A 19,429-nucleotide genomic window follows, 5' to 3' on the forward strand; every position below is an offset into this window, starting at 1 on the left:
CTGTGAGTGTCAGAGCTTGTTTTAAACTATATGGCAGTGATGGATGGTGGTAAGGTTGGTGGTGCTGCACCTTTCCCTATCACCTTGGGTCTAACCTCTTCCAGCGAGGGTATATTTTTGTACCAGTGTAATCATATCTCAAACCTTCTCCTTTGGCTCTGGCAGCCTCAGTCTATACCTAGTATCAATATGTATGTATGAAATATGATTTCATTTCTGCTCTGACAGCTGTAGCTTCTAATTATAAACTGTGTCTAATTCTATATAATTTTTTTTCAGTTTCATACCTGTATTTATGTTGCACATTGCTGTAGAGCCTGAGCCAGCTCAGCTGACTGGAATTTTTAGCTTTCCAGTGCTGTGTGCTTGCTGTAGCCTCAGCTCTGCACGGACAACACAAATCTTCAGTGCTCTCCTGACTTGGTTGTTCTCTTCCAGCACCTGCTTTGCTCTAGCCATGCTAATATGTGAGCTCTGGAGAAATGGAGGGATCATGGTGATGAGGAACTAGGATGAACTCTTCTTCCTTACCTGCCCTTCCCTCCTTTAACATAATTTTATACTGTAACAGTATGATTCCTTAATACAATAGTTTCTTTTTCTTGTTTTCATAGAACAAAATTTGTTCTGCTCCTCCCATCTTCCCTGGTTAGCAACAGATGTTTGTGCTCTCCTGATAAAGGCTAGATCCAAAATGGTTAGGTATTCTTTCCCTTCCACTTTGGTATTTAGCCATTCATGTCCCAAACTAATTAAAAAAAAAAAAAGCTGAAACAAGATTCTTTTTTCTTTCCCCCCACCCCATGCCTACATTCCCAGAGGCATTTGCTATAGGTAGGTATTCTTGGAGCACCCTTAATGTGTGGTGAGGGAAGGCTTTACAAAATGCAATGACAGCTGCTTGATTCTTGTAGGGCACTTGTGCCTGCTGTGAGGTGGTGATTGATCAAATCCATTGGATAAAAAGCAGCCACTGATTCCTGATTTCTGTTCCAGAACCCACGTTTCTTCTCTTCATCACTATCCTGGAGGGATGTCCTAAAGTCAGTTAGGGGAGAGAGGCTGCCTTACTTTCTCTGGCTCTCTTCATCTTCAGTTCCCTCCACTTAGGTGCCACAGCTGGGTATGGGCTTTGACGGTGCTGGTCAGATCTCCATTCCGGCCATTGGGTCCTCTCCTGGATCAGGCAGCGTGTGGGTTTCAGCTCCTCAGCTTGAGACAGGCTGGTGTCTTTCTTCCTGTCCCTCTTTTCTCTCTCTTAAGGACAAAGAAAAAGCCCTGGTGGTTTTTCAGGGCTGTGAAGGCCTTTCAGCTGCTGTCTCTGGAGCTAGATCCAGGGGCTGGACACAGAGGGAGGTGCCTTGGGAAGGAGGAAGCAGCAAGGAGTGGGATTTCCACTTATGCCCTTATTCTTGATGTTTTTCTGCTGACCTGCTCGAAGCATCAGCACTGGGCTCCCTGGAGGGGTTGTTGTTCTCGCCTGGAGGTTTGTTGTTCTCACACGCACTCTCTGTAAGATGCCCCAGCATCGAGCTCTGACTTTTTCTGCAGGAGGAAGGCACAGATGGGTTAGAGCCGGGCTGGACTCTCACGGGCTGAATGCTCTCCCTGGGTCTGGTCAGATGTGAGTTATTGATGCTGGGGGTGCTCTGTAGTCAGTACCAGCCCCCTCTCCTTCCTTCTGCTCTTCCAAAGTGCCCTTGTCCGCTGGGAGGTGTCTGTGCCTCTCTTAGGAATTGTGCCAAGCAAATCCATTCTTCTTCATGGTGTTTTGAACATATAAAGCAGGGGACATCTTTCGAGCTGTTCTTATTTGAGCAGTGGCTAGGATTGGGGATGGAGGAAGACCTCTGGGTGACTTGTCTGAACCAGTTTGAGGGGTGTATTGTGGCCTATGGTGTCTATCCCATGCTTTCTTCTGGACTGTCCTTGTGTCACAAATGGATTATCCTGTTCTAAGCTCTTTCACCAGCCCTGCTCAAGCTGCACATACATCTTTTGTTTAGCTGGAAAGCTAAAGATGATAAAAGTACATGATTCCTAAGAATCTGACAATTCTTTTTCTTGAATTGTTTTTACATGCTTCATCTTTTCAGGCAGGAGACAAGTTGTGCACGTAAGAGAAGCTGTGAATATTTTAATTGTATGCTGTATACTATGTCAGCTTCAGTCCGTCTGTTGACCGGCCCTGGTCCCCTCAGAGCTCTCAGAAATAATAATCCTGCCATAGCTGAATCTCTGCAGCTAGTTTATATTTATCCTCAACGAAGTTTGTTTTGCTTTGTCTGAAGGATAACATAGGGATTTTGATTCTATCTATCTCATCTATTTCCCGAATGGGACAAGCGTGACTCAGCCCCTCTGGTGTCCACAGTGTATCATCAGAGACAGCCTGATGATTATGACATGATTGTAGCTTGCTTACTGCTGATTCTTAAATTCCATCTGGTTTTGTTGCTGTTGTTGTTTGGGTTTCTTTGTGGTGTTTTTTGGTTTTGGTTTCTTCTTTTCCTGTTCCTGCTCAAGTACTTCAGTTTTAAGTAAAGTAACAAGTTCACTCCTCATCACGACTGGTTTCAGAACTCCAGAAACTGGTCCCATTCCCAGACCTGCATGAAATTATGTAGTTAATGAACTTACCACTGACTGCATTCTTACTGAAGTCCACGAGCCGCTGGAGCTCTCAAAAGGCCTGCCACAACTGCAGGTGGATAATGTAGGAGCTCCAGGAATACCTTCTGTGTCGGATACCTGGAAGTTCTTCCCAATAATGTATGAGTGCCCAGTCACAGCCTAGGGTGCTGTCTGAAGATTGTCTTATTCCAGACATCTACTGTGACTCATCTGCCCATGAGTTCCTTGCCCTTCATTCCCTTCATAGCCAGTGAAGAAAGATGAACACTTTGGCAGCATGAGCCTGGAGCACTTGGATGACTGTGCCCTGGAAGTGCCTATTCTGCTCTACTGTTAATTTCTATTAATGTGTATTAATTTCCTTTGTACTTACTTGAGTTAACTTGCCCTTTTTCGGCACTGAAAGCCCTTTGAATTTTCTGCCGATCTGTATCCTTTTATGGTTGAAGTGATGCCTACAACAAGCAGTCACTACTAATTCTTTCTTCTGTCCATTTTCTGAAGTGACATTCTTCCTAATATCAGCCTTCTTGGAAGGCTGATTCCTGCTTGGAAGACTGATTCCTTCAAATCGTTCAAATTGTTGGTTCTGTCACTGCTTTCTCATTATATATACTGCAGGGAACTTATGCCCTGGGGTGACAAGTTAGTGCTGATCTCTTTCCTGTTTTCTTGGGGTTTTTTTTCTTCCTTCCTAGAAAAAGGCCTCTCTTTGGTAGGGTACCATCTGTGCAACTACAGCCTGACCAAAAATGTGTTTAAAATGGTTGCCTACCAAAAGTCCTATGAGAAGAGCACTTCCTGTGGAGGATGGATACCGTGGATGATGTGTCCCCGGACATACTATAAAATGCAGTATCGTAAAGTTGAAGTCCCCGAAACCATCACTTTTACAGGTTGTTGTGAAGGATATGAACAAGTTGGACTCTACTGCTCTTTAGGTAAGATTTAGTCATATTAATAGTTGTAATAAATGCTTCTGATGGAATAGAATTCACTTAAACCGAGACACGCAAATGCTTAATGAAGTTCTGGGCAATAGGTTTCTGCTCACTGAAATCAGTGCGACTACAAAGACAGACGGTACACTTCGTCCAACGTGATAAGGAGTGGACATGGAAGACTGATGTTCCTGATTCTTGCTCTTTGCCACCCCTAGTCACAAATTCACTAAAGTTCTGCATGAGTGGGAAGAAGGCAGCTGTTGCTACCCATACCAGGGCTCGTTCCTTGTCCTGGTTCAGGCCAACGTCCGTGACCAAGTACAATAACTCATGTGGCCTCGCTTAGTGCTGTGCCTGCTCTAAGCATGCTTGCGTTTCCAGAGGAAGCTTTCTTTTCAAAAGTATTTCACAATGCACTTAGGATAACGTCTGCTTTGGTTTGGAGAAGGGTTGGTTCCCAGAATGCAATCCCAGGCTTGGTGTTAGTGTAAAAGCACCTGTAGCCTCAGGGCGAGTTGGTACCAACCACTTTCCAATCAAAACTCTGTTAGGGCCCGTTTTCTCAGGGCTTCCTAGGGCTATGCTGGACATCTGGAAACCGGTGAATCTTCGGTGCATCTGATCTAACTTCTGAGTTTTGACAAGACTCTGCTCAGGAAGAGTTAATCCTCTGACTCAAGATGGAAGCTTTTTTTGCTTCCCACATCACAGCTACCAGCTGTCAACAAGGAATTCCCAATGTTAGCAGGGTGGAGAGGATTCATTAGGGAAAAGGATTATTTTTTTTAATGGCTAAAGCCACATACTTTTAAGATAAACAGGCATCTTGGATTAACTATGTCACCATTGGTCTGTTCCAACACCCAGAAAAGTTCTGCGGGACGTAGTTTTGTCTCCTGTTTTCAGTAAGATGTTGCATTTTCTCCACCCCCATTTTCCAGTTATGGTCCTGGGAAATTCCATAGTGACAACGCCGTAACAGAAGGTTTAAAAGGAAAGGTCCTATAGCAGCCCTGGTCCTTGCTTTGAGTTCTGAGACTTGGGTGACTCAGATCTATGGGAACGTCACCAAACCTGCTCCTGCACTGAATCGTATAACGTGACATGGGGAGTATGAGCCGTATGTCTTGTCATGTGATCTCTCCAGAGCAATAAATACACCCTGCTTTTAAGTAGGAAAAATGAACCGCCAAACAGTTTTTGCCAGCTGTTTTCTCACCAGATACTAGTAGAATATTGTGTCTGGCAAGAAAATGCTTTTGCCAGAAATGTGAGAACACGGAAGTGGTTGTTGTGTTTTCCTTGTCCTTAAAATGGTTTGCTAAAGAAAAGAAATGAAAGCATGATCAGATGCACATAATTCTTAACTTCTTGTATCCTGCCGTTGTTTGGATCTGTAGCTGTTGTGGAGTGTCAGGCAGGGCAAAATTTGTCTTGTAGGTTATGGTATGGCCAGGCAGTCTTCTCAGACTGGCAAAGGACCCACTGTTGATCATCTGTATTTTCCAAGCACCAGTTTCAGGCTGCGGAAAATCCCCAGTAGATCTAATTATTGTTGAAAAGTTACTTCGGTGAGGTTTTTTTGGTACACATGTGCATGCATGTGTGCCCTTATGTATCAAATGTCAAGACTGAAGAAGCAATTGGAGAAAATTGCTTTTTAATTCTGCATTATGTCAGCTAAATGTTGAAGTGTCACTAGCTAGCTCCAGAAATGAAGACCATCTTCTTGGGTAGGAAAAAAGGTACCTGATAACACTTTGAGTACTTTTTCCCCAGTATAATTCTATGCCTTTTAAGAACATCTCTAGGGTTATTTTAGGCTTGAGAGCTGTTGATGAGCTTATTTCATCTAACATTAACAGATCTGTAAATCTCTTGGAAAGCTTAGCTGCAGAATTTCCGCTCTGCCCTTGCCACACTGATGGGCATGCTGGGCAGATTTGTCCATGACATACCGTGGTCACCTTGACTCTTCTTCCTGTCAGAGTTAATTTGGGAATATTTTAAACCATTAAAGGATTTGTATAGCTTCTAGGTGTTTTCTCGGTGTTTACATTATTCCGGTATCTTTGCTTTTCAGGGCATTAGTCATAAATTCTGTGAATGGTAATGCACTGTCTAGACACAGTCTTAAATAAGTGATGAGAAGACAAACGGGAACTGCTGAAATTACTGCACACCATGCTGTTGAACTACTGTTATTTTCTTCTTGATGTTATCCATGCTGGCATGCTCTCCATCCTGCTGGGAGCGGAAAGGTCTCCATGACCTTTCACAGCTACCTGCTGCTGGCCACTCCCTACATTTTCTTCCTAGAAAGAGACACTAACCCCTGCCTGGGATACAGCAGGGATACAGCTTTTCTTGTTTCTTTACTGTTGGGAAAAAATGTCTAGACCGTTAGTCAAGTTTCTCTGGTAATTCTCACTAGTTGCCCGTCAGTCCTACTTGAACTGTTTTTAAACAAAAATTGAAAAGTTAGGAAAAGTGCCAGAACTATTTCTCAAGGTAGAATTAAATAAAACAACCTTTGTGCCTCTCTTTGTGCCTGTGCATGCAGATTAGCAAAGCCTTTTAACTACGTGATTTGGCTCCGCTTTGCCCCGTGGACCACATTTCCCTGGGGTGCTCAAGGATCGCGGGGCCCCAGTAAGGAGCTCTCCAGCACCGCATCGTCTTGGCCTCCACGTTCAGGGCGTGGTGCGGTGCTCTGCCGAGCCTCTCTCTCAATATAGAAATATTTATCACCTCTGAAGAGTGAATCCTGGAGTGATTCACAGACAGCGGTTTGTCTTCATGAAGCCTGTGGAAAGGAAGGGAGGTTCTCAAGCTTCACAGCTGGACAACTGAGCTGCAAAGAAACTGAAGTCAAACCATTTTGTGCGCCCACTCTCAGATACCTATGGCGCAGTTTTAATTTTTTAATTAAATATATTTCGATTTTCAGAGGACTTAGTACTGCCTTTAACAACTTGCATGGTGGGAGTGCAGAGCCTGGTGTCCTTGATGCTGACTGTGAGTGCTCCCCCAATTGCTAGGCAGTCCTAGGGCTGCAGGTCCTGGACCTGCAAAATCCAGGGCTCAGCAAGGTTGTTACGAGTGTGTTGTATGCGACTTTCTCAGCAATTTGCAGGAATTTCTTTTAAGCAAAGACAGGTGAAATTCTCCAGGCTGATTTCCAGCTGCCTAAATCAACGGTAAGGTTACTTCTGGTGACTGGTTTGCTGCCAACTTCAACCTTACTGCATAAAATCAAATCTCATCTGCCTTTTAACCATGCTTGATCCTCAGCTAAGGACCAGAAGAGTGCATCAGCGTGCAATGAAGGCTGTTTTTTCAGCATGTCTATAAAAAATACCTTGAACTAAGAAAGAACAGACCACTTTAATCCTGGAGTTTCTTAACTTGAGAGCACTTGATTTGCAATGTTAACGCCATGCTTTAATCAGAGTATGCTTTGTGTGCATAACTTAAAAACAAGTGTACAGTAAAAATACGTTCATTTTAGGTGTCCAGGGTTCATTTTAGGTGCTCAGGAGGGCTGGGTCCTTTCAGAGCCTGTGTGCAGACGTTTGCATGCTGAGTCTAACTGAAGTAGCAGGGAGCAATGGCACAGCTGTCTGCCTTGCTTGGGCTGGCACCAGAAAGCCATGGGACAGCAGTGTCACCAGGGGTATGTAGGTAGCATTGCAGCTTGAGGTGGGAAGGAAAGCCCTCCAGGACCTCGCTCCGAAGCAGGTCCCTCTGTCTGCCCTGTGGTTTGGGTCTCTTGTGTGCCCTCAGTGGCTGCAGAAATGGCATTACTGGTGTCAGAAGGCATGTACTTGCCTATTCTCTGTGGTGTCTGCTTGTGGGCCTTCTGACCAGGAATTGTCTTGTCTCTTTTTGAGCCCAACAAAGCTGTCTGCCTCTACATGTCCCATGACATCAAAAGTGTGTGCTTTTACCCATTTTATTACCGTGGGCTCTGGTGAATACCAGCTCCGCTTTCACCTTACCCCCTGCCTTTGGGAATTTTATTTCATCCCTCTTAGCCTTCTCTCTGTGGAGAGAAGGGGGATGAAATAAAATCCCAGCCTTTTTAGTAGTCTTTCCTTGCAAGCTATCTGCTCCATTCAGTTACTCAGGTCATGCCTTTCGTGACTGCATTAAACCCCAGGGAGTACCCAGAGTCACACCCAGCCTGTGCGCTCACTGTGGGTCCCTGCTGGCTCTCCACCAGCTGTTGATGGAGCAGAGCATGGCCGTTATCACAGTGCTGCCAGCAAGATGAACCCACTGGAAGTGACAGTGGCTAACTTTAATTCAGTTTCTTCTGAGCATGCACAGGCTGGTTTTGGTTTTCGAAGGCCATGTTCCCCCATCATCCAACAGCTGTGTCCAACAGCTGAATTTCAGCCCAGGGCTTCTGAATATATTCCAGTCAACAACAGAACATTTTCATGGGGAGGGGTGTTAAATATTTGTCAGATGCTGAACCCACACATCCTGATCCTGCCTTCTGTCCCAGTTAATCCCCAGACGGGCACTCAGGATAGGAAACATCCATCTGAGCAGGTAAAGTCTCTCAGCACTCAAAGACCCTGAAAACAGAGTCATATGATGAAAGCTGCCACTCTGCCTCCATAACAGGCTTTGCCAGGAGCTCTTTCTATCATCTCATAGATTGGTCTCCAACTTCTGATGCCTGAGATGAATGCAGGAGTTTGGTCCCTGGCAAGTGTTTGGTCCCTGGCTCTGCCTCACCTTCTGGATAAAACCTGGCCCTTCCAGGTGGAAGGAGGGAGAAGAAGTGTGTTATGGCTGAGGTAATGGTGTCCCTCAGCATCTCTATCTATCTCCTGCATCCTCACAGCAGACCCGGTGACTCCCCTGTGGGCAGGCTGGTAACTGAGCTTTTGTTGCTAAGCACTGGGTGCTGCATTTCTGCCTCTGTACGTTCATGCACATAATGGAGGAGAAAAGCCTGTGCTTTATCTGACTGACAGAGGCGTTGGCAGGCTTGCTGCCCAGTGCTGGCAGTGTTGCTGGGTAGGAGACTGTCCCCAAGGTGATTGAAGTGGAGAGCGTAAATGAAATTTTTAATTTGCATGTGGTACAATTAGACAGAAATGTTACGTGAGTCCATCTCTGTTTCCACTGATCCAAAAATGATGGCCTTCTGATTTTAGATAAATGGCTAGTGTGGCACTCAGCCAGGATTCAATTGCACGTGTCTCATTATATCTTTTACACCACAGAACACGAACATGCCACAAAAAAAAAAAAAACCAAACAACTAGGGGGAAAAAAGCTGCTTTGAACCTCAAACCTGCTTGAACTGCACCCGAATCTCAGAGCTGGAGTGATTTACGTGCTTGTGTCAAGCTCACCAAGATCCACCTGGCGGGAATAGTAAGGAGCACTGGCGATGTACTAAGACAGGGTAATCCCTCGGTGCTCGTGTCCGTGCAAGCTCCGCTGGTGCTTAGCCTCTCTGTGCAGGGGGCGAGGTTGAAGCAATCGCTCGAGACTGGGAATGTGTGTGGGACTCCTCCAAGGGCAACTGAGGCTGTATCACACTTAATTGTGGGTTTAGACTAGAAATCAGGAAAAGGCTTTCTAGCAGTTGAACCTGTTAGGGGGAATGACCCATAGTGCCAGCCCCAGAGCCAGAAGCAGAGGTTCCTGATCCATGCTGGGAAGCAGAATATGTCTACTGGGGCTGGCTGGCCCCAGAAGTAACATACGTAAAATGGCACAGGGTTGATTTTTTTTCTCCTCAGCCTCCCACTGCAGACCTAGGCCTATGACTCAAAATGAACTTTGGAGGCAGGGTTTGTCCTGGGGAGTACTAAAGAGGTCTGGGCCCTTTGTTTGCAGGCATGAAGGGGCCCACAATAGCCTGCATTAGGCACCAGGAGAAATCCTGCTCCCCGTAGGGCAGTCAGCCATTCAGTGGGGTAGATTTTCCCAGTTTGCTGCCCGTAGCTCTTGTGGGTCTAACACCAGCTCTTCCTGAAAGATGTTCACAGCCCTGTTAAAGCATGTGCTCATTGACTGTGTGAACACAAAATACGTGCACACAGTGTATCAAATACAATATAAAAGAGCGTGGAAAAGTGCCGTCCCATGTATTCTGCCTGCAAATCATTGAAATTACACCTGCAGGTAACCTGCACGCTGCTGAGAGGTCTCAGCTCAGCGCACTGTTCTCCAGCTTGTGAGTTCTGGCAGTTTTTTCAGCAGAGGTGTGGACCCTCATCATTAAGCTGTGCTTACTTTATCACCTTTCAGAGACCCTTGACAAGCATACTTTGGGCTCCTAAAAGGACACAGACCGCAGTCTTAAAACCGTTGGTCTCCGTAGGCTGTTTCTTCATGCAAATGTGACTGCATGCCTAGTGGATGACCTTAATTGTCCAGTGATGGGTCAAGAGATCGTAGGACCAAAAACCCGTAGGCGTGAAATGAATAGAAACGAGAAATCTTTCAGGTTGATTGGAAAGACTAGAGCTGAACGTTACTTGGAGCTATGTCTGAGAGCGTGGGTGAAAGTAATGTTCGTAGAGCTTGGAAAGATTTTCTCTTTTCCCCTAGAGGAGTATGTGCTGGCATTGAGCCAGGACCACTGGCTGCCCTTGGCCTGGGTTCCAGTAACCTTCTGCCTTAGCTGCACTCTCTTCAGGGCTGTCCGGCGTGGGCTGCCAGCCTCCTGAGATGGCTGGCTGGCACCGAGCGAGTGTGCCAGGCTCAGTTCTGCTCTCCTGTCTCTCTGTGTAACCCAGTGAACCGTACCCCAGGGCAGCATTTTATCTCTTCTCTCACGTAACATCTCCAATTACTATAACACTGTCGCAACAGAAGGTTAAATGAAACCTCCCAGTTTCTAGCTTTGACATTACCTATTTCCTGTGAACATTAAATATTATTTGGATTAGACATAGCCAACGTCAGGTACGTTTTCTGTTTTACAGTGCTTCGGTGTCTGCACATTCAGAAAATAACCATCTATCTGTATATCTATCCCTCCATCCATAATTATTAATGGAAAATTATACATATAAAATTTCTGTAACAGAAATGTCATTAAAGAGAGAAAAATCTGAGAACATTTACACTCTTGAAATGAAATAACGGTACGTTAGGCTGCTATTTTCTCCCCATGAAAACCTCAGAACAGATGTGCTTCTGAAATGAGGAGGAGGTGTTTGCCGTAAATTAAATAGCATAATCTTATGGAAACAATTTTCAATATTTGTGTTCTCAGAAATGTTTTTGTTACTTAGTGCTCAATAGATCCAGTGTATTTGCCTCAAGACCTGGTATTTGTCCAATGGAGAGTGTGGAAACATCCAATTATTCTTGCACGTTTGATACTGAATGTCCAGGGCTTAAAAAATGCTGCAGCTCATCCAGAGGAGCAGGCTGTGTGGATCCGGTGCCAGAGGGTATGTTACTGATAAATGCTTGAATTGAATTCTTGAATAAATTCTGCTTCTAGTAGAAATATGCTTATTTTTTTCCTTCTGAGGGTGGGAGTGGCCAGAAAAAGTGTTGCCATAGCTCTTCATAAAACAAATATGAGGAGCCGCCTTGGGTCAATTTTGGGATATTCAGCTTCCATGCTTGCACTCGTGAGTACTGAACCGTGAGTGTCACAGGTCCGGCGGATCTTGCTCAGGTTTTTCTCCTTCGCTGGTGCCTCTGCCTGTGGCATATGGTGAATGAGGCTGTAGGAAAGGCTGTACGTGGGCCTATCATATTTAAGCTTGCTTAAGTTTAAGTTGCTTTAAGTTAAGCTTGCTTTGGTTTCCCAGAGCCTTCCTATAGCTCTGCCACTTTCTTTAGCATCAGGCCTCAGATGACTTGGCTGTTCTGTTAATTTATTTTCAGGAGGAACATTTTGGTACAACGTGACAGTGCTTGTGAAAATGGATTTTAATGAATTAATCGAAGTGGATCCCCACCTTCTGAATCATTCCCGCCTTTTGCACTCGATGGTATGTACAAGCACGAACCCTCCCGTGTGTTGCTCATTGTGTCCGTGTTTCTGTTGCTCAGTAACCACCACTCGCTTCATAGTCCTCTGTGCTGGGCACAACCTTGCCAGCTGGCCCCTCCCTCTTTGTTCTGCCAGACCGGCTTTTTTGGCCCTGATTTATTCCTAATTACTGAATGTCAGCTGCATCGCCGAGCCGCTCAAGCAACATTGATTTATCAGCTGCTTTAGTAAACTTTTCAGGTCTCTTCCAAGGGCAAGTCAAAGACATTCTGAAATACGGGGTTTCTTCCTCTGTAAGCGATGTTTGCTTTAGCTCTCTCTCAGTTCAGCTTTGGGTCTATGACTGACTGGGTCTGAATTTTGAGACTTGCAGCAGTGATGTGTTCTGATAAGGAGTTCTGAGTTAAACCTTTCAAGAGGCGAAGCTGATCTACAGCACTGGGACCTACATGGCAGATGGAGTTTCGCTGTGAAACCGCAGGATTATGGCAGGGGACTCTGTCTGGGTCGAGGGCATTTTGTTGGCATTCTTGCCACAGCATCAGCACACAGGGAAACAGCAGGGTGTTGCTTTTGCTGCAGGACCAAGGCTCTGCCTTGCGCATGGATTGGCGGTGGCGTTGGAAACAACGCCTGCATGGCCACATGACAGCAGCGTGGTGTGCCTCTCCCTATCGCTGACATAGCGGGCAGGAGGAGTCCAAGGGAGCCAAGAAGAGCACAGCCGTGGCAGAGGTGTGAGGTACAGTTCCCAGAAGGAGACTCTGCAGGAAGAACCAGGCTGCAGAGCTCAGACAGCGGTGCTTACTATGCCCTTTAAGTTGCATTTAGGAAATGGGTTGATGAAGTAGGACAAAGTTCCTCCAGGCCATACAACTGCAGCATTTCCATAGCACATATCACCATGCCATGAAGAAAACCAGGCTTGGACGTGGCCTTTAAAAGGTACCCAAGTGGGCAGGTCCCTATTTCCCTTTATTTTTGTTTCTCCTCTTCCCCAGTTTCCAGCTGGAAATGGACAAGCAGCAAAAGAAACCCTTCTCCCGTTATAAACTAGCACTGACGGGCAGAATACAAGTGGTAGCAGTAACTTGGGGATGTTGCATGAATTTACTTCCTCCTACCCGAATTCCCTCTTATATCCTGAAAAAGTGAGAAACCCTGGTCTTGTTGCTCTGTGGTAAGGAGTAGAGAGAGGGCAATGATCTACCAAGACTTTTACATCTTGGTCTAAAGCAAGCTATGGCAAAGTCAAACTCTCAAGAAATAGGAAATATGAACTGAAGCTTTGCAGTGAGCTGCTACTCAGAGGAATGTTTTCCAGGCCCTGTCTGCTCCGCTGACTTCTAATGCTCAGCCCACTACCACGTTCCTTCTCTCACTCTTGACTCGCAGTTGTGATGATGTGGTCAGTCCTGGGGTCTCTCTGTGGCTCTTGGTCCCAGCTTTCTTCCTCAGTCTATTACTTTTCTTGTTTTTCTTTCTATTCCCTTTGCCAGCAGTCTTATTGGTTGCTTAAAGTGAGAAGCGTTGGACAACTTTATTACAGATGAACTATATGCAATAACATATCTAACATATATTCTGTCTGTTGAGATTTAGGTGTTTAAGCATTACGAGCCAAAGAGCCTTTTCCCGTATCTTCTTGGGTTGCATCCTCCTGCCTAAACCTCTGAGATGTGCCGTGCAGCTCCACCTCCACTCCTTCTTTAGCCCGGCATTGCTGTACTCTAACTCTGTAGTGAAATATGTTGCTAATAAGAAGAGCTCGTCTTGCCTAGATACAGAACTAAATGTTGCCACTTTGTTATGGTTTCTAAATTGGTGCTTTCTACACTCAGATGATGATGATAATCATTGCAGAAGTTATGCCTCGTTGGCATATAGTTGTGCTGAGAAAGGAACGAGGTACTGAAGTCTTCGTTCCCCTGTTTTCCAGATTACTGGTGCATTGCAGCCCCTGGAAGCTTCTGTGCACCATATCCAGAGTAACCGTGCAGCAGTATACGCGGGGATGGTGGCCTCTCGGGTTCTTGTTGGACTGCGTCATCCAGCTCCGTTGGCGGAGGTCTCTTCCTCCTTGAAGGGCATTGTGAAGCACGTGTATGAAGTGATTGACACAGAAGTGCAAGGTTAGTTATTATTATCCTGTCACGAGGGAAAGCTTTTTCAGGGGTTTCACCCCTCTTCACTTCGAATTTTATCTGTATGACTACGATTTGCTTTCAAAAATACAGTGTTGTGAATCCTGTAAACTTTGCAAATACAGCCCTATCCGTTATGGGATGGCAAGTTATAGTTAGCTTGTAATTATTTTGGAGTGAGTAGTTTGCAGGGGAATACTTCTGCTTCCTTAATTAAATTTGTTTTCTCCTTGTAGCATAGCCCATCTTCATATGAAAAAGAAAGGTATTCAAATTTGTAGCACAATCATTAGTTGTATTAAAGAAGCTCTTAAAAGAAGTGTTTTCTTGAGAAGATAAACTCTGATTTTATGTGCTATTTCCAGTAGCTTGCATGAAACAAGGCTCTTGATTACTATAGTGTGTTATTACCTCATTTTAAAGGATGGGCAAATTTTAAAATATATTTAGATTAAATTATTTTAAATCCACTTAATTCTGTGTAGTAATCAGAACGTTTTCACACCCAAAATGCATCCATATGGTCTGTTGTCATCACTTCTTTGGTTCTGTGTTTACTTTTGAGAACTCACTCCAACCTTCAGTGAAGTCACTGGTTAGATCTCCTTCCTCTTGTTGCTGGATTCTCTTAAGTTTGACGACATCCAGCAACTGTAAGCAGGAGCTACCACCAGCTGCCATCTTATTCCGAAGAATTGGAGTATGAGATGATACGGTTATAAATGTTATGGGGAAGGGCAGTGTTCGGGTTTTGCTGCACCTGTATACATCCAGAATTGCTTCAGCAGAGTTACTGCAGGTTTACACTGAGTTTATCATATCCAGAGCCTGGTCTACACGCATTGCAGATCACCCGTGATGTTGCTATCAATATCTGTGCAAGGTGTGTTTCCCTTCTTAGATGTTAATGAATGTTCCTATGCTGAATTCAACACTTGTCCTGAGAAAACCGCGTGTGTAAATTTAGAAGGTTTTTACAGCTGTGCCCCTCAGAATGAACACGCAGATGCCATCCCTCACCAGCTAAGCCAAAGCAAGGAAGGTAAGAGATGTAGTGCTCACCTTGGGAAATACTGAGAATGCTTCTGTTGGAGTTTGTGGTCTCGCACAGGATTCGCCTGCAAGGCAAAGATTTCTGGAGCACGCAGTGCCCCTTCTCCTTCTGTTGGGAGAAGGTGCCAGACAAGCCAGCTGTTAGCTAATTCTGACTGAAATGCAGTCTATGTATTTCACAGTACCTGCCTGTTTCTCCCACCTCACCCTCCTCTGTCCTCACTCACCTGCCAAACCCTCTAGCTTCAGACCCTAACTGCTTCTCAGAACAAGTCGCCGAGTGACAGCACACCGACCCAGCCTCCTGGGGACCTCGATTAATGACGTTGTTTGTACACGATGTCTCCTTCCTGTTTTGACTGCGTGACTGCGGCTGGGACTCCGAGGTTGTACAATCCCACCCTGGGTTATGCCGGGTCCTCTGCTGGAGGCAGATGGAGCTTGGCCATGGATGAAATAATACTTTGTGGTACCAGTTCAGCAAAATACAGAGACATGTACTTACAGCTCACAGACATCAATGGACCTGCTAATAGGCTTAATGATAATGAGATAAATAAGTGCTTGCAGATTCCATGCTTTAGTTAGAAAACAATTTTACAATCCTTTAATCTGAAAAATTAAGATAATTTATTACTTTATGCTTTTGTGATATGATAATATGTTTATTTTAATCTCTATTTATATTTCTTCAGTTGCTACTTTTCTGCTATGGAAGACATTAATGGTATTATTTCAGATTTGCTTTGTTAGGAATGCTTTAACTCTCTTATTTTTTTCCCTAGGCATGGCAGCATCTACTCCAAGTTCAGCACTGCGTCTCATTAACACTAGCAATAGCTCTCCGTCTATAAGTAATTCAAGTCTCTTGTCCATGACGAACCAGTCTACAGATGCTGGGTGCTGTAAGTAACCGTGGATTTAGATGAATATTGTCTTGCTTTTAATTCAGCCTCTCTTTGATCCCTTTGTCCTGGGGCTCATTGAGTGACAGGAGGGTGTTCACAGAAGCTGGTAATTGTTTTGGAGTGAATCTCCACCTATAGAAACAGAAAGAGAGAGGCTTCCCCTACAGGACATTGGGATCAGGAGCTGTGGTGCTGTGAAGTGACCCCTGGGGAAGCCCCTCTGTTATCCCCATGGCTACTGAAGGGAACTGGCCTTCTGGAGGTGGAGGTGGCTGCACTGGGCTTTTTGAGCTACTGGTTGTGCCTGGTGAACAATTTAGGGGCAGATCCCATCACAGGGCTTGTGCTGGATAACCCTCCAGCATGAGGAGCATGCCGGTGAGGGCTGTGTGAGTGCAGCACCACTCAGTCACCCTGGACTTACGTCTCCTCACTGTAAGTCCCAGGCTTGTCCTGGAAAAAGGTATGGGAGGATCTGCTATCAACCACAGAAGGTCCTCTTGGCCACAGTCACCAGGATGCGGGCCTCTTGCTTTCCAGTTGAGGGAGATGTTTGTGGGGTACATGAGTGAGGGAGGTTGGCCACAGCTTTGTGAGTACCTTCCCTGCTATACATGACAGCTGCCTGAGGGACTATGACAAGAATAAACCCCAGCAGGTTTGTCTTTATATGGATGTCTTCAGCCCTTTCAGGCAAGAGTTACCACCATCCTTTTAACAACATTGTGTTCTTCTTGTGGGAGGAAATAACTTGTACTGATTCTTTGCCTAGTTCAGGGAGACACGTTGGATATTCTTGTTCATCCACAACTGCTGATCCAAGCTGAAATCCCTCTAGTGCAGGGGCAGTATGGCTTTGGGGATGTTTGGTAGTCACCTGGAAAGAGTCTAGGAAACAATCGTGTCCTATTGAAACAATCTAAGAAACAAATCTTTTTCTCAGGCTAACCCTTAGCGTGGAAGAATTGAAGTTGTGGCAGCAGCGTGCCATGGTCTCTAGGTTAGCATGGGAGATGGCGTTCATCGCACGTGACCCCCAGCTGTCTACAGGAGACAGTCTGTGCTCCCTCTATGGTCAGTGGAGGCAGACAGACTCTGCTGGAGGGCAATTCATCCCACCCAATTCAGACACTTCTTCCTCCTTTGAGGAGAGGAATCCTCTCTGAAGGGTCCTTTTCTTTTCCCATTGGCATGACAATGATTACACTGGACTAGAGTGGCATAAGTAGGTGAAATGCCGCCCGCCGCTCTGCACCCAGCCTCTATTAGCTGGTGTCTGTGGGGCTTTTCCAGGCATAAATCAAGGCAGCTTTTGCCTGAAGAGGTGCATTTTGATGATTAAAGTGACAGCTTCTGTGGTGTACACAGATCTACTCTTCCACACTTATTCCTGCGCTTGAACCTGGAGCTCACTGACTGCTTGTTAGTGTTACTAGAGTTTCAACACAGATGCGTATAGTTAAAGAAGTAAAAATAGCAAGCAAGCAGGCAATTAATCACTCTAGAGGGATGGTTCATGGATGAGAGGATCTTGGAAGTGTGAGAGGGATGGATTCTGTCCTGACACAATGTAAAGATGAGCTTCCCCTTTTGATCGTATAAGGGATTTAGAATAGCACAATGCTTGAAAGATGAAATGTTGCTTTTTCTGCGACGACTGCAATAGATCACTCTGCAGTTAGAAACCACCAGATTTCCAGCGTTACCAGCAACAGTTTTGAAATGTCCTGGCGTGTCACTTCTACTCTGAACAATACTTTCCAAGTCCAAGTGTTCAAGGGCAAAGAGATTGTACAAAACCTGGAGACAGAAGAAATGAAAATTGATGTGTCTCATCTGGAAGCAGGTGTGATGTATACTGTAGAGATCAGCTATGAAGCCTGTGGAAAAATCATCATCTCCCGTCAAAATGTTAAAACAGGTAAATAGCTACTGGAAAATATGTACACGTGTGCTTGCGCTCTCTCTCTCCCTGCCCCGCTCGCTCTCTCCACTCACTCGCAGTTCAGCAGTGATCCATTTGGTCCTCCCTGAACTCCATTTCCCAAGTTTTTCAGCACTTTTTCTCTCATCTACCCCAGCATTTATGGAACCTGGACTATCAGGCAGTAGAGCTCTGGCCTTGGTTGATGAAGCAGTGCTGGAGCTGCCTCAGACTGTTACAGATATCAGGCTAGGCTAGAAATAATTTTTTTTTTTTTTTTTTTTTTTTTGTCACCCAGAGAGGTTGTAGATGCCCCGTACCTGGAAATATTCCCGGTCATGTTGAAATATTTTTTTTTTTTTTTTTTTTTTTTTTTTTTTGGTGCCTGATACTGCATTCTGCTGCCACCCACCTCCTGTTAGGCCCTATTTTTCCTGGTTGATGGCTATGGCCAGTGAGAAATCTAGTCAACTGGTTTGTCAAGGACTCAGCTGAGCTAACAAGAGTGCCAGAGGAAGGCCAGATTCAGCTGACTGCGAGTTACCAGGATTAAAGGGAACAACGAGGGCTGTGTTATAAAGCTTGCAGAATACCTGTGCAATTCTGTTCGATTAGCTAGTGATGCTAGCTCCCTGAGACCCTGGTGTGTGGATCAAACATAATTTTGCTTTTCCTTTATTCTTAAATTATTTCCTAAACCTTCATGCAAATAAAGAAATAAATCTCTCCCCATTTTCTTCAAAAAACAGCCAGTGAACTATTTAATACTGGCCACACTGTTTATCTGTAAGAGCCTTCCATTTGATCAAACGAGGGATGGCTTCAGTCTGGGTCAGGAGGAAATTACTCCTTTTGTAGAGGGAAAGTAGGAGGTCTAGTGGTTGTGGAAACAGGGGGCTAAACTTCACAGGATGAAGTTGGAACCCTTGAGAAAAAGAAAAGTTTTCCAAAGATCGGTCCGAAGAGTAACAGCCTCAGACTGTTTATACTGGTTAAAGTGGTTGTAGATTTGTTGGCTCTTGGCTTTGGCTCACGTGCTCGGCATGATATATGTCAGGGCTTACCAGACAGAGAATGGCATGCGCCATTTTTTGTTATTATTTTCAGTTTAAGAATGTATTTACTACCCACGCTAGCAAGATCAGGAAAAAAAAATAATTGCGGCTGGTGGACCAGAGATGAGCTCACAGGCAATTCAACTCTGGATGTCACTCAAATGCAAGAGTTGTGTGGGAGCAGGACCACAATGCTATGTGTATTGCCAGTTGTCAGGCAGTTATAATTAGGTATCTAAATATCTTTATAGACCTGATGTAAGTGCATGTCCTCAATGTACAGGAAGCTTGTAGCAGAATATTGGCTTTATTATCTTAGTTTAGTACCAAACTCTCTCATCCTTCTTCCACATTTCTTCTCCGTTATCTGGGACTTTGGTCTGGGTACATCAGTTTTGACTGAATCTATTCCCCTTCTTATTTCAATGTGTATTTCAATATTGTGTCCTACAGAGGCCAGGATATTTGGTGTTACTGTGAGGATTCTCAACTACAACTTCACTGATTATTTCCATGATGCCAGCAGCTCAGTATACAAAGGATTTTCAAGACTGTTGCTTGCAGAGGTAGTGCTAAAATATCTGTGCATTATATGTATTTTTTTCAATTTAGAATTTATTTACTGTAATAGAGGATTTTGCATCTGGCTGAAATATCCCTTGGAAATCATCATACTGTTTCCTGGGACCTTTCTTTATACTTAAAACAAAATTCAACTGACTAGACAGATCAAGCCCTTGGTGTTATTAGCAATGGAGCAAATGAGAATTTTCCCTCCAG

At 44.8% G+C, this 19,429-nt stretch overlaps 1 protein-coding gene across 1 annotated transcript in view; it reads left to right on the plus strand.

The window, feature by feature from the left end:
- UMODL1 (uromodulin-like 1) overlaps positions 1 to 19,429 on the plus strand; it is a 55,059-nt gene that overhangs the window by 1,639 nt on the left and 33,991 nt on the right. Inside the window, 8 exon segments of the mRNA XM_010131073.1 lie at positions 3,333 to 3,575; positions 10,850 to 11,011; positions 11,457 to 11,563; positions 13,505 to 13,697; positions 14,611 to 14,751; positions 15,548 to 15,667; positions 17,337 to 17,591; positions 19,103 to 19,215. Coding sequence (XP_010129375.1) covers positions 3,333 to 3,575; positions 10,850 to 11,011; positions 11,457 to 11,563; positions 13,505 to 13,697; positions 14,611 to 14,751; positions 15,548 to 15,667; positions 17,337 to 17,591; positions 19,103 to 19,215 — 1,334 coding nt within the window.

The sequence above is a fragment of the Buceros rhinoceros genome, unplaced genomic scaffold (genome assembly GCF_000710305.1).
Source record: "Buceros rhinoceros silvestris isolate BGI_N320 unplaced genomic scaffold, ASM71030v1 scaffold10422, whole genome shotgun sequence".
In the NCBI taxonomy this organism is placed as follows: Eukaryota; Metazoa; Chordata; class Aves; order Bucerotiformes; family Bucerotidae; genus Buceros; species Buceros rhinoceros.